The sequence below is a fragment of the Artemia sp. Qi Xiang Cuo genome, chromosome 4 (assembly GCF_049724085.1).
Source record: "Artemia sp. Qi Xiang Cuo chromosome 4, ASM4972408v1, whole genome shotgun sequence".
Taxonomy (NCBI): Eukaryota; Metazoa; Arthropoda; class Branchiopoda; order Anostraca; family Artemiidae; genus Artemia; species Artemia sp. Qi Xiang Cuo.
This window is the reverse complement of record NC_142797.1, coordinates 90,134,309-90,148,134: the sequence shown is the minus strand read 5'-3', so window position 1 is coordinate 90,148,134 and position 13,826 is coordinate 90,134,309. Positions and strand designations below refer to the sequence as shown.

General features: G+C 37.0%; 1 protein-coding gene across 3 annotated transcripts in view; it reads left to right on the top strand.

Annotated features, from left to right (window-relative positions):
• The window catches only part of LOC148953615 (uncharacterized), a 307,085-nt gene extending 293,840 nt beyond the window's left edge, over positions 1-13,245 (top strand). For all 3 annotated transcript variants that reach the window (XR_016141657.1, XR_016141659.1, XM_089087754.1), the window contains exon 2: positions 12,926-13,245. Coding sequence is in view for 1 of the 3 variants with exons in the window: in XM_089087754.1 (XP_088943880.1) it covers positions 12,926-13,119 (194 nt within the window). In the remaining 2 variants the exon portion in view is untranslated. The remainder of the gene's footprint in view (positions 1-12,925) is intronic.
• Positions 13,246-13,826: the final 581 nt, after the last annotated feature.

The following is a 13,826-nucleotide window of genomic DNA, read 5'->3' as shown; positions in this document are numbered from 1 at the left end:
GCTAGTGCTCTTTTTAATAGTCAAAATGATTGGAGTGTAACTAGCCCCCCTCCCCCCCCCCACACGCGCATCATTTCCCCAAACACATCAAATCAAAATTTTCAGATAGCCATTTTGTTCAGCGTAGTTTATTTTAAGATAGAAAACATATTTTTGAGGAGGACTCTCCCCCAAAACCCTCAGGGCAAGGGTTTTAAGTTATGTCCTGGGGCATATAAGGTTTATATCGAAGGCGTTGTCATAAAAACTTCTAAACAGGCTCATTCGATTGGAAATTAAAGGGATAGTGCCCTTTTCAATGGTCAAAAGTGATTGGAGGGCAACTAGCCCCCCCCCCCCAACGCCCATCATTCCCCCAAACCCATCCAATCAAAATTTTGAGATAGCCATTTTGTTCAGCGTAGTTTATTTCCAGATAGAAAATATATTTTTGAGGAGGATACTCCCCCACAACCCTCAGGGCAAGGGTTTTCAGTTATTCCCTGGGGGCTTATAAGGTTTTTATAGAAGGCTTTGTCGTAGAGACTTCAAAAAAGGCTCATTCGATTGGAAATTCAAAAGGATAGTGCCCTTTTTAATAGTCGAAAGTGATTGGAGGGCAAGTAGCCCCCTCCCACGCTAATCATTCCCCCAAACACATCCAATCAAAATTTTGAGATAGCCATTTCGCTAAGCATAGTTGATTTCTAGATAGAAAATATACTTTTGAGAAGGACAATCCCCCAAACCCCTCAGGACAAGGGGTTAAAGTTACGCCCGTGGTGCATAAAGGTTTTTATGGAAGGTATTGTCATAGAAAGTTCAAAAAAGGCTCATTCAATTAAAAATTCAAAGGGCTAGTGCCCTTTTCAATAGTCGAAAGTGATGTTATTTGGGCCATTTTGTTCAGCGTAGTTGATTTCCAGATAGAAAATATATGATAGGTTTATATATTAATAGATAGGTTTCGATGTTTTATTGTTTTTTTAGTTGTGCAATAATATCAGTGAAAACAGGACCACCAGCTAGAAGGTTTTGCACAGCCAGTCCCGTCCAGCCACCCCCTTGCACTAAACCCGACCCCCTCCTCCCATTTGTTGCGCAAATGGGAGGATAGCTCTACATACTGCTTGTTAATGGTTACCTCTTTTATAAAGCTATTTTAGTTGTTTTTTTTTTAATTAATGTTTTCTGTTACTAAGTCTTTGACAATAGAAAACCAAAGGTCATAAAGACCATAAGACTTTAATGTTTTATTGGGTCTTTTTCTAAATACTGCTCATTTTTGTTTTGCACAGCCAGCCCCGCTCATCCACCCCTTAGCCTTAAACCTGACCCCCTACTATCCTTCCATTTGCAGCGCATATCGGAGCATAGGGTTATAAACTGCAACGATTATACATTTCTTTCTAGATACTAAAAGAATTTTTTTCTGTTTGTTGATTTTGCCTCCATATAAAAGGATTTCCTTATTGCCATAAAGGCAATAAGGTTTCGATATTGTATTGGTTTTTAGTTTCGCAATAAGATCAGTAAAAACAGGGCCACCAACTGGAAGGTTTTGTACAGCCAAAACTATTGGGCCTTCTTCTACGAACTCCTCATCAGAGGCAACGCTGTATTGTTGCCTATAGTAAAGGCCATACGGCTCCAATGTTTTATTATTATTTACTTTTTTCCCAGAGGTACTTCATATGGAAGGGGTCGTCGTAGAAACTTTAAAGGGAGATCATTCGATTGGAAATTGAGAGTTCTTGTGCCCTTTTTAATAGTCGAAAATGATTGGAGGGCACCTAGCCCCCCCCCCCCCCACGCCCATCATTCCCCCAAACACATCCAACCAAAATTTTTAGATAGCCATTTTTTTCAGCGTAGTTAATTTCCAGATATAAAATATAATTTTGAGGAGGATACTCCCCACAACCCTCAGGGTAAGGATTTTATGTTATACCCTGGGGGCATATAAGGTTTTTATAGAAGGCGTTGTCGTAAAAACTTCAAAACAGGCTCATTCGATTGGAAATTAAAGAGCTAGTGCCCTTTTTAATAGTCGAAAATGATTGGAGTGTAACTAGCCCCCCTCCCCCCCCCCCACATGCCCATCATTTCCCCAAACACATCAAATCAAAATTTTCAGATAGCCATTTTGTTCAGCGTAGTTGATTTCAAAATAAAAAACATGTTTTGGAAAAGGACTCCCCCTTACAACTAACAAGACATGGTTTTAGAGTTAAGCCCTGGGGGCATACAAGATTTTTATAGATTGTGTTTGCGTAGAAAATGAAAAGAATTAACATTCGATAGGAAATTAAAGGAACAGGGCCCAGGTTAATATTCAAAAATGTTTTAAGGGCCACGCGCGCATGCCCAACTCCCACACTACTCATTCCCCCAAACCCTTCCCCTCAACACTTTGTGTTTGCTATTTTGTTCATTATAGTTGATTTTCCAAAAGAATATATATTTTTAAGGAGGATACACTCCTACAACCCTCAGGGCAAGGGTTTTAAGTTATTCCCTGGGGGCATATAAGGTTTTTATAGAAAGCGTTGTCGTAGAAACTTCAAAACAGGCTCATTTGATTGCAAATTAAAGGGCTAGTACCCTTTTTAATAGTCAAAAGTGATTGGAGTGTAACTAGCCCCCCTCCCCCCATGCCGATCATTTCCCCAAACACATACAATCAGAATTTTGAGATGGCCATTTTGGTCAGCGTAGTTGATTTCCAGATAGAAAATATGTTTTTGAGGAGGACACTCCCCCACAACCCTCAGGGCAAGGGTTTTAAGTAATGCCCTGGGGGCTTATAAGGTTTTTATAGAAGGCTTTGTCGTAGAAACTTCAAAAAAGGCTCATTCGATTGGAAATTCAAAAGGATAGTGCCCTTTTTAATAGTCGAAAGTGATTGGAGGGCAAGTAGCCCCTCCCACGCTAATCATTCCCCCAAACACATCCAATCAAAATTTTCAGAAAGCCATTTCGTTTAGCATAGTTGATTTCCAGATATAAAATACGTTTTTGATATGGACAATCCCACAAAACTCTCAGCACACGGGGTTAACTTTACGCTTTTGGGGCATAAAGGTTCTTACGAAACGTAGTTCTATAGGAAGTTAAAAAAAGTCTTTTTCGATTGAAATTTGACACGGCTAGTGTCCATCTCAATGTTCAAAAGTAATGGACTTTAGGTGATTTTCTTCAACGTAGTTGATTTCCAGATATAAAATATATGATAGGTTTATATATTAATAGATAGGTTTCGATGTTTTATTGTTTTTTTAGTTGTGAAGTAATATCAGTAAAAACAGGACCACCAGCTAGAAGGTTTTGCACAGCCAGTCCCTCCCACCCACCCCCTTGCACTAAACCCGACCCCCTCTTCCCATTTGTTGCGCAAATGGGAGGATAGCACTACATACTGCTTGTTAATGGTTACCTCTTTTATAAAGCTATTTTAGTTTTTTTTTTTAATTAATGTTTTCTGTTACTAAGTCTTTGACAATAAAAAACCAAAGGTCATAAAGACCATAAGACTTTAATGTTTTATTGGGTCTTTTTCTAAAAACTCCTCATTTTGTTGTGCACAGCCAGCCCCGCTCATCCACCCCTTAGCATTAAACCTGACCCCCTGATAACCTTCCATGTGCCGCGCAAATCGGAATATAGGGTTATAAGCAGAAACGATTATACATTTCTTTCTAGATACTAAGATAATTTCCCTTGTTTATTGATTTTGCATCCACATAAGAGGAACTCTTTATTGCCATAAAGGCGCTAAGGTTTCGATGTTGTATTGGTTTTTAGTTTCGCAATAAGATCAGTAAAAACAGGGCCACCAACTGGAAGGTTTTGTACAGCCAAAACTATTGGGCCTTCTTCTACGAACTCCTCATCAGAGGCAACGCTGTATTGTTGCCTATAGTAAAGGCCATACGGCTCCAATGTTTTATTATTATTTACTTTTTTCCCAGAGGCACTTCATATGGAAGAGGTCATCGTAAAAACTTCAAAGGGGGTTCGTTCAATTGGAAATTGATAGTTTTATCGCATTTTCGAATAGTCGAAAATGATTGGAGGGCAACTACCCCTCCCCCCACCCCCCTCATTCCCCAAACACATCCAAACAAAAATTTGAGATAGCCATTTTTTTCAGCGTAGTTGATTTCCAGATATAAAATATAATTTTGAGGAGAATACTCCCCCACAACCCTCAGGGCAAGGATTTTATGTTATACCCTGGGGGCATATAAGGTTTTTATAGAAGGCGTTGTCGTAAAAACTTCAAAACAGGCTCATTCGATTGGAAATTAAAGAGCTAGTGCCCTTTTTAATAGTCGAAAATGATTGGAGTGTAACTAGCCCCCGCCCCCCCCCACATGCCCATCATTTCCCCAAACACATCAAATCAAAATTTTCAGATAGCCATTTTTTTCAGCGTAGTTTATTTTAAGATAGAAAATATATTTTTGAGGAGGACACTCCCCCACAACCCTCAGGGCAAGGGTTTTAAGTTATGCCCTGGGGCATATAAGGTTTTTATAGAAGGCGTTGTCGTAGAAACTTCAAAACAGGCTCATTCGATTGGAAATTAAAGGGCTAGTGCCCTTTTTAATAGTCGAAAATGATTGGAGGGCAACTAGCCCCCCGCCCCCCCCCCACATGCCCATCATTTCCCCAAACACATCAAATAAAAATTTTCAGATAGCCATTTTGTTCAGCGTAGTTGATTTTAAGATAGAAAATATATTTTTGAGGAGGACACTCCCCCAAAACCCTCAGGGCAAGGGTTTTAAGTTATGCCCTGGGGCATATAAGGTTTTTATAGAAAGCTTTGTCGTAGAAACTTCTAAACAGGCTCATTCGATTGTAAATTAAAGGGCTAGTGCCCTTTTTAATAGTTAAAAGTTATTGGAGGGCAACTAGCCCCCCCCCACGCTCAGCCTTACCCCCAACACAAACAATCAAAAATTTGGGATAGCCATTTTGTTCAGCGGAGTTGATTTCCAGATAGAAAATATGTTTTTGAGGAGGATACTCCCCCACAACCCTCAGGGCAAGGGTTTTCAGTTATTCCCTGGGGGCATATAAGGTTTTTATAGAAAGCGTTGTCGTAGAAACTTCAAAACAGGCTCATTTGATTGCAAATTAAAGGGCTAGTACCCTTTTTAATAGTCAAAAGTGATTGGAGTGTAACTAGCCCCCCTCCCCCCATGCCGATCATTTCCCCCAACACATCCAATCAGAATTTTGTGATATCCATTTTGTTCAGCGTAGTTGATTTCCAGATAGTAAATACATTTTTGAGGAGGACAATGCCCCAAAACCCTCAGGGCAAGGAGTCAATGTTATGTCCTGGGTACTTATAAGGTTCTTATATAAGACTTTGTCATATAAACTTCAAAAAAGGCTCATTTGATTGGAAATTCAAAGGGCTAGTGCCCTTTTTATTTGTCGAAAGTGATTGTAGGGCAACTAGCCCCTCCCACGCTAATCATTCCCCCAAACACATCCAATCAAAATTTTCAGAATGCCATTTCGTTCAGCATAGTTGATTTCCAGATAGAAAATATATTTTTGAGGTGGACAATCCCCCACAGCCCTCAGGGCAAGGGTTTTAAGTTAAGCCCTGGGGGTATAAAGGTTTTTATAGAAGGCGTTGTCGTGGAAACTTCAAAAAAGGCTCATTCGATTAGAAATTCAAAGGGCTAGTGCCCTTTTTAACAGTCGAAAGTGATGTTATTTGGGCCATTTTCTTCAGCGTAGTTGATTTCCAGATAGAAAATATATGATAGATTTATATATTAATAGATAGGTTTCGATGTTTTATTGTTTTTTTAGTTGTGAAATAATATGAGTGAAAACAGGACCACCAGCTAGAAGGTTTTGCACAGCCAGCCCCGTCCGGCCACCCCTATGGACAAAACCCCACCCCCTCCTACCATTTGTTGCGCAAATGGGAGGATAGCACTACATACTGCTTGTTAATGGTTACCTCTTTTATAAAGCTATTTTAGTTTTGTTTTTTATTTAATTAATGTTTTCTGTTACTAAGTCTTTGACAATAGAAAACCAAAGGTCATAAAGACCATAAGACTTTAATGTTTTATTGGGTCTTTTTCTAAATACTCCTCATTTTGTTGTGCACAGCCAGCCCCGCTCATCCACCCCTTAGCATTAAACCTGACCCCCTGATATCCTTCCATTTGCAGCGCAAATTGGAATATAGGGTTATAAACTGACACGATTATACATTTCTTTCTAGATACTAAAAGAATTTTTTCTGTTTATTGATTTTGCCTCCATATAAAAGGATCTTTTTATTGCCATAAAGGCAATAAGGTTTCGATGTTGTATTGGTTTTTAGTTTCGCAATAAGATCAGTAAAAACAGGGCCACCAACTGGAAGGTTTTGTACAGCCAAAACTATTGGGCCTTCTTCTACGAACTCCTCATCAGAGGCAACGCTGTATTGTTGCCTATAGTAAAGGCCATACGGCTCCAATGTTTTATTATTATTTACTTTTTTCCCAGAGGCACTTCATATGGAAGGGGTCGTCGTAGAAGCTTCAAAGGGGGCTCATTCGATTGGAAATCGAGAGTTCTAGTGCCCTTTTTAATAGTCGAAAAGAATTAAAGGGCAACTATCTCCCACCCACGCAACTCCTTCCCCCAAGAACAACCAATCAAAATTTTGAGATAGCCATTTTGTTCAGCGTAGTTGATTTCCAGATAGAAAATATAATTTTGAGGAGGATACTCCCCCACAACCCTCAGGGCAAGGATTTTAAGTTATACCCTGGGGGCATATAAGGTTTTTATAGAATGCGTTGTCGTAGAAACTTCAAAACAGGCGCATTCGATCGGAAATTAAAGAGCTAGTGCCCTTTTTAATAGTCGAAAATGATTGGAGTATAACTAGCCCCCCTCCTCCCTCTATGCCCATCATTTCCCCAAACACATAGAATCAAACTTTTCAGATAGCTATTTTGATTAGCGTAGTTTATTTTAAAATAGAAAATGTATTTTTGAGGAGGACACTCCCCCATAATCCTCAGGACAAGGGTTTTAAGTTATGTCCTGGGGCATATAAGGTTTTTATCGAAGGCGTTGTCGTAAAAACTTCTAAACAGGCTCATTCGATTGGAAATTAAAGGGCTAGTGCCCTTTTTAATAGTCGAAAATGATTGGAGGGCAACTAGCCCCCCCCCCAACGCTCATCATTCCCCCAAACAGATCCAATCAAAATTTTGAGATAGCCATTTTGTTCATCGTAGTTTATTTCCAGATAGAAAATATATTTTTGAGGAGGATACTCTCCCACAACCCTCAGGGCAAGGGTTTTCAGTTATGCCCTGGGGGCATATAAGGTTTTTATAGAAGGCGTTGTCGTAGAAACTTCAAAACAGGCTCATTTGATTGCAAATTAAAGGGCTAGTACCCTTTTTAATAGTCAAAAGTGATTGGAGTGTAACTGGCCCCCCTCCCCCCCATGCCGATCATTTCCCCAAACACATACAATCAGAATTTTGAGATAGCCATTTTGTTCAGCGTAGTTGATTTCCAGATAGAAAATATATTTTGAGGAGGACACTTCACCACAACCCTCAGGGCAAGGGTTTTAAATTATGCCCTGAGGGCATATAAGGTTTTTACAGAAGGTGTTGTCGTAGAAACTTCAAAACAGGCTCATTCGATGGAAAATTAAAGGGCTAGTGCCCTTTTTAATAGTCGAAAGTGATTGGAGTGCAACTAACCCCCCCTCCCGACGCCCATCATTTCCCCAAACACATCCAATCAAAATTTTGATATAGCCATTTTGTTCAACGTAGTTGATTTCTAGATAGAAAGTATGTTTTTGAGGAGGACACTCCCCCACAACCTTCAGGGCAAGGGTTTTAAGGTATGACCTGTGGGCATATAAGGTTTTTATAGAAGGCGTTGTCGTAGAAACTTCAAAAAAGGCTCATTCGATTGGCAAATCAAAGGGATAGTGCCCTTTTTAATACTCGAAAGTGATTGGAGGGCAACTAGCCCCCCCCCACGCCGATCATTCCCCCAAACACATCCAATCAAAATTTTGAGATAGCCATTTCGTTCAGCATAGTTGATTTCCAGATAGAAAATATATTTTGAGGAGGACAATCCCCCACAACCCTCAGGGCAAGGGTTTTAAGTTATGCCCTGGGGGCATATAAGGTTTTTATAAACGGCGGTGTCGTAGAAACTTCAAAAAAGGCTCATTCGATTGGAAATTCAAAGGCCTAGTGCCCTTTTTAATAGTCGAAAGTGATTTGAGGGTAACTAACCCCCCTCTCACGCCCACCTTTTCCCCAAACACATCAAATCAAAATTTTGAGACAGAGCTATTTTATTAAACGTAGTTTTAAGTTCTGGAAATTAGGTCTTTGAGGATGACAACTCCCCCACAGCCCTCAAGGCAAGAGTTGTAATTTAAGAATTCTCCGAATCCTTCCCATTATTTCTTATGGAAGGGATACTCGTATAAACTTTGGAGAGGTCTCATTTGACTGAAAACTGACAGTTCTTGTTCACTTTTTAAGAGTCAAAAGAGATTGAAGGGTGACTAGGCCCCCCCCCTCCTCCACACCCTAAATGCATCAGATGAAAATTTTGAGATAGACATTTTGTTAAAATAGTTCAAAGTTCTGCTAACAAAAAACTCCGGTGTCGACACGGCCCACCAGGGCCGGGGGGTAGGCATTGTAAGTTATGCCGTGGGGCATAACTTATTAAATGGGGTTTATAACTTATAAGAAGGGGTTTTGTATGGGAAGAATACATAGGAAATCTATTATAATTATCCAATTATAAGGTTAAAATACATACTCTGAGATAGATGTAAAACTACTTTGGCACACAAAATCCTATTAAGGTCAATTCCAAACAGTCGTGATCCCTTTGTGTCAGCAAGTGAAATGGTCTAAAGCCCCTTATTGGAGCTATTTTTTCAATCCATTAATTGTTGTCAATCGCTGTCCACAAGTTATGCAAGCTGTCTATTGTTCATATATAAGGTTTTTATCAAAGAGGTAATCGTATAGACTTTTAAAAAAAACCTCATTCGATTTAAATTGAAAGTTCTAGATCCTTTTTTTAAATTCAAGAATAAACGGAAAGTAAGAACCCCCCCCCCCATGCCATAAAAAATTGAAAATTTTTGCAATCAAAAACGAACAAAAATTAATTAAAAAAAATTTCCGAAAAATAAGTTTTTCAAAGAAAAGTAAATGCCAATTTAAACTTAAGCTAAGAAGATAAAAATACCTTTTAAAATTCAAACTTAAAACGACCAGAAATTACTATTAAAGAATAAATGAAACTCAAAACGAACAGAAATTCAATAAACAATCATAGGAAAAAACATACCACAAGTAATAATATAAATGATTAAATAGATCTTAAAGCGAGTAATGCTGGATTGAATATGAAAATCAAGCTTAAAACGAAAACAAATATTTTGCTATTAAAGTATAAATGAAAACGAACAGAAATTAAATAACAATCAATGCGAACAAACATACAATATATATTAATGTAAATGAATAAATAAATCTTAAAACGAGTGAAACTTAAATTGAATATGCAAATCAAGTTTGAATCGAATAAAAATAACTACAAACAAAAGTTTGGGTATCGCTTCACTGCAGAAGCCTAGAACCTACTGCGTCATTGGCGCTTTACTGAAAACGAATTATATTACAAATGTTTTATTTCGTACTTAATATTGAAAATAAATATTAAAATTACAGTAAAATTTTGAACGGATGAGCTTTTAGCAATTAATATCATTATGCATCAAATATTCAGTTTAATTTATTACTTTCTTTTCAAGATTAGTCAAGACAAATATAGCTTCACTACAAAAATAATTTGGATACTGCCCCCTTCTTTAACTGTAAAAACCTAAAGCCTTCTGCACCATTGATGCATCACTGAAAACAAATTACACGTATATTACAAATTTATTATTTTCCAGTTCTTACAGCATTGAAAATTAAAATAAAATTACAGTGAAAAAAAAAATCTTGATCTGATGGATCTTTCAACAATTAATATCATTATATATCATTATATATCTTATATATTCAATTTGATTTTGTATATACTTTCCAAGACTGTTCAAGACTCATATAGTTTTGCCATTTTTTTTAACTCTGCAATTTTTTCTAACTAATCGTGTTGGTTTGTTATGAAAACATTCTATAGCTTCTAGGCATTTCTATTTGAGCGGAAAACTGCACCTCAAACTTTGTGGAACATGCATTCTCTTGCATGAAACACCAAAATATAAAAAGATGTCAAGTTTCGGAGTGTTCCACCACTCGCAAGCAAGTGCCATTGGTATTTTTGAATCCGCATGGTCAATTTAGGGGTATACAACTACCCCAAATCAGTATCAATAAATAAATGAAACCCAAAACGAACAAAAATTAAAATAAATATTAGAGTCAAACTCAAAACGAGCATAAATTAATATGAGTAGGGTTCAAAACCCTTATGCTTTCTAAAAGCCAGAATATAATTTGTTCTTTACTGAAAAAAAAATTCAAATGAGTTTACTGAAAAAAAATGTGCATTGTCAATTTAATATACATATGCTGATATTTATTCCCTAAAATCTTAATTAATGAAAGAATTGTTTTCAGTAAAGCGCCAATGACGCAGTAGATTTTAGGCTTCTGCAGTGAGGTGATACCCAAACTCTTGTTTGTAGTTATTTTTATTCGATTCAAACTTGATTTGCATATTCAATTTAAGTTTCACTCGTTTTAAGATTTATTTATTTATTTACATTAATATATATTGTATGTTTGTTCGCATTGATTGTTATTTAATTTCTGTTCGTTTTAAGTTTCATTTATACTTTAATAGCGAAATATTTGTTTTCGTTTTAAGCTTGATTTTCATATTCAATCTAAGCATTACTTGCTTTAACATCTATTAATTCATTTATATTATTACTTGTTGTATGTTTTTTGCTATGATTGTTTATTTAATTTATGTTCGTTTTGAGTTTCATTTATTCTTTAATAGTAATTTCTGGTCGTTTTGAGTTTGAATTTCAAAAGGTATTTGTATCCGCTGAGCTTAAGTTTAAAATAGCCTTTACTTTTCTTTGAAAAACTTATTTTTCGGAAAGTTTTTTTTAATTAATATAAGTAAGGATCGACTCTGGCTTATAGGAATTGAAACTCTAAGAATGGGAGTTCTAAAACTAATTTAATTTATTAAAGGAATGCAGTATTTACATTATTCCCTAATATATAAAATTTATTAAATTTAAAGTTACCCATCAAAAATTACAATCCTGAAAAAATTTTTCTTGATTTTTCAAACTGGATGGAAACAATCCCAAAAAGACATTTGGTCTTGATTAAAATCGCACCTTCCAATTTGACATACTAGAGGACTCTAGGTTTCAAGTTTCTATCAACAAAAATTAAAAAAAAATGTGTAAGTATGCTTTTTTGTTTTCCAGAAGAAAGATCACAGATGCACCTTTTTTTTACTTTTTTGTGCCTAGGGAGAACTATACTGCAATAATGGTCATAGAAGTAGTAGTGATACCACAATACATTCTATGAGACTCACCACCCAATTCCTATGAGAGCCCTCTGACGTCATGTCGTCCCTGGCAAGATTCCCGTGAGAGCCCCTGTTTCTACCGGTCGGCTGGAAAGATTCCTGTGATTCCAGGTGTTATGCCGCAATTTTGTTTCAGTATTTCTATATGCTTAATCTAACTTTTCGAGTATTGTCGGGATTAAAGATCTTAAGCCGAACCGGCCAGCCATGACAAAAACAAACAAAGAGAAAAATCTCAACGAAAAAAAAACAACAAACGAGACTGCGGCCAGTGGAGAGAAAAGAAAAGACAAATGCAAAACAACGCGAATATTTTGCCTGTATAACAAACTAATGTATATTTTTTGTTTTGGTTGTGGTTTAAATTGGTTTTTTAGTTTTAACTTGTTTTTTTTATCTTGTTCTTCATCTGTCTTTCGTGCTAAAGACACCTTGTTTGTGATACAGGTGAAATATCCGCGTTGTTTTGCATATGTCTTTTCTTTTCTCTCCACTGGCATCAGTCTCGTTAGTTGTTTTTTTTCATTGAAATTTTTCTCTTTGTTGGTTATTGTCGGGATATTTAACAAGTAATAATAATAGAAAATTCACATGGGAAGTCGGATAAGATGAGCTCCTAGTCCCTCGCACCTTTGCAATGTGGTCACCTGTTTCTACTGGTTGGCTGGAAGGCTTCCCATAGAACCCTAGGCTTCCACATGCTCCAATATTTCCCCTAGCAACGGCCATTTTGCACAATTTTTAGCCATTTTTGGCGCATCTATTGTTTTCCTGGAAGTTGTCTCAGTTCATGTGTATTATCCTCCCTCTACAAATAAAAGCCTCATATACAAGTCTAGACGTCTTTTCTTTTTCTGGAAGATGCCCAGTTCCTGTGTATTATCCCCCCTCTATAAATAGAAGCTCCCATATACGAGTCTATTTAATTTCTGGAAGATACCCAGTTCCTTCCTTTGTCATAGCATAAATAGAAACCACGATTCGTAGCCATTTTTGGCACGTATATTGTTTTCTTGAAGACACCCAGGATTCCCATGACTAGCTGTAATATGTATGACGCAATCGTGTGTGACAAACTAGACTTTGAGAACCCATGGGGAATCCCCTCTTGTAACTAGACACGACACACAGGTGGTTGTTGCGCAATGACAACACACATCTTATGTAATGACGGCAGATACCTTAGGTAATGACGGCGCACATGTTGCGTAATGATAGCGCACATGCAGCGCACACATCTCTGTCAAATAATACTTTTTCGACATTTCTTTTTTCGCCGAAACGTTCAAAGCGCTTTTTTTCGTTTGTTTTTCTTTCTTTAGTTCTTTATCCTTTCTAGGACTCGAAAGATCAATTTCCTTCCAATGGAACAGTGCCTCAAGTGACAAGATTAAAATGCTTTCTCCAGTATTCTGTATCGAAAAATACTTTCTAGAAATAACACATTCTCATGACGCCAGAAGATACACCTCTGTGGATTCGGACAGCTGGAAGGATTCTGAGATCATGCCGTCTTCTACTGTAAGGGTGTAACATGGATGACACAAAACGCAGAGAGCAGAAAACTCTATTTCTAGACTTTGCTGTTACCTATACTTTCTTAGAGAACGATACTAGATAATACTCTAGATTGTTCTTAATGTATTTTAAGTAATAAAGGTGAAAAGGGACTACAAGTTATGCCTTAATTCCAAATTTTACTGATTTTTTTTTTCTTGGTATTATTTTCTTCCAGTTTCAAGCCAGTGACACATTTTAGATTCAAACACAGCATTGCCACCTCTGAAACAGGAGGTTAAATATGGCTGTAGATTTTCAAATCAATTAACCATCTCGGAATTTTCATGCAATAGCTTTTTGACTCAACTCAGGGAAAAATAAAACTGACCCTGTACTGGGTAGTGGTGTCTACAGAATCAAGTGTTCATGTGGGAAATTTTACATTGCTAGGACCCATCAGCAGCTAGGTGAACGTTTGCATGAGCACAAAATTTCAATAGATAAGTCCCTGAGATTTGAAAATAAAAATGACAACTTTGATTCGGCTTTGGCCCTGTATATTTTGAAAATCCAACAAATCTGGTTCTTTTTAAACTGGCAACCTTAATATCTACTGTAAATGGCTTACCACAATCTTTTAAAGAGGTAATTGAGAAAAAAAATACACAAACCGTAATTTAGCAATAAATAGAGATACTGGAGATAATTCATTAAGCGCAATTTATAACAATTTAATTTTG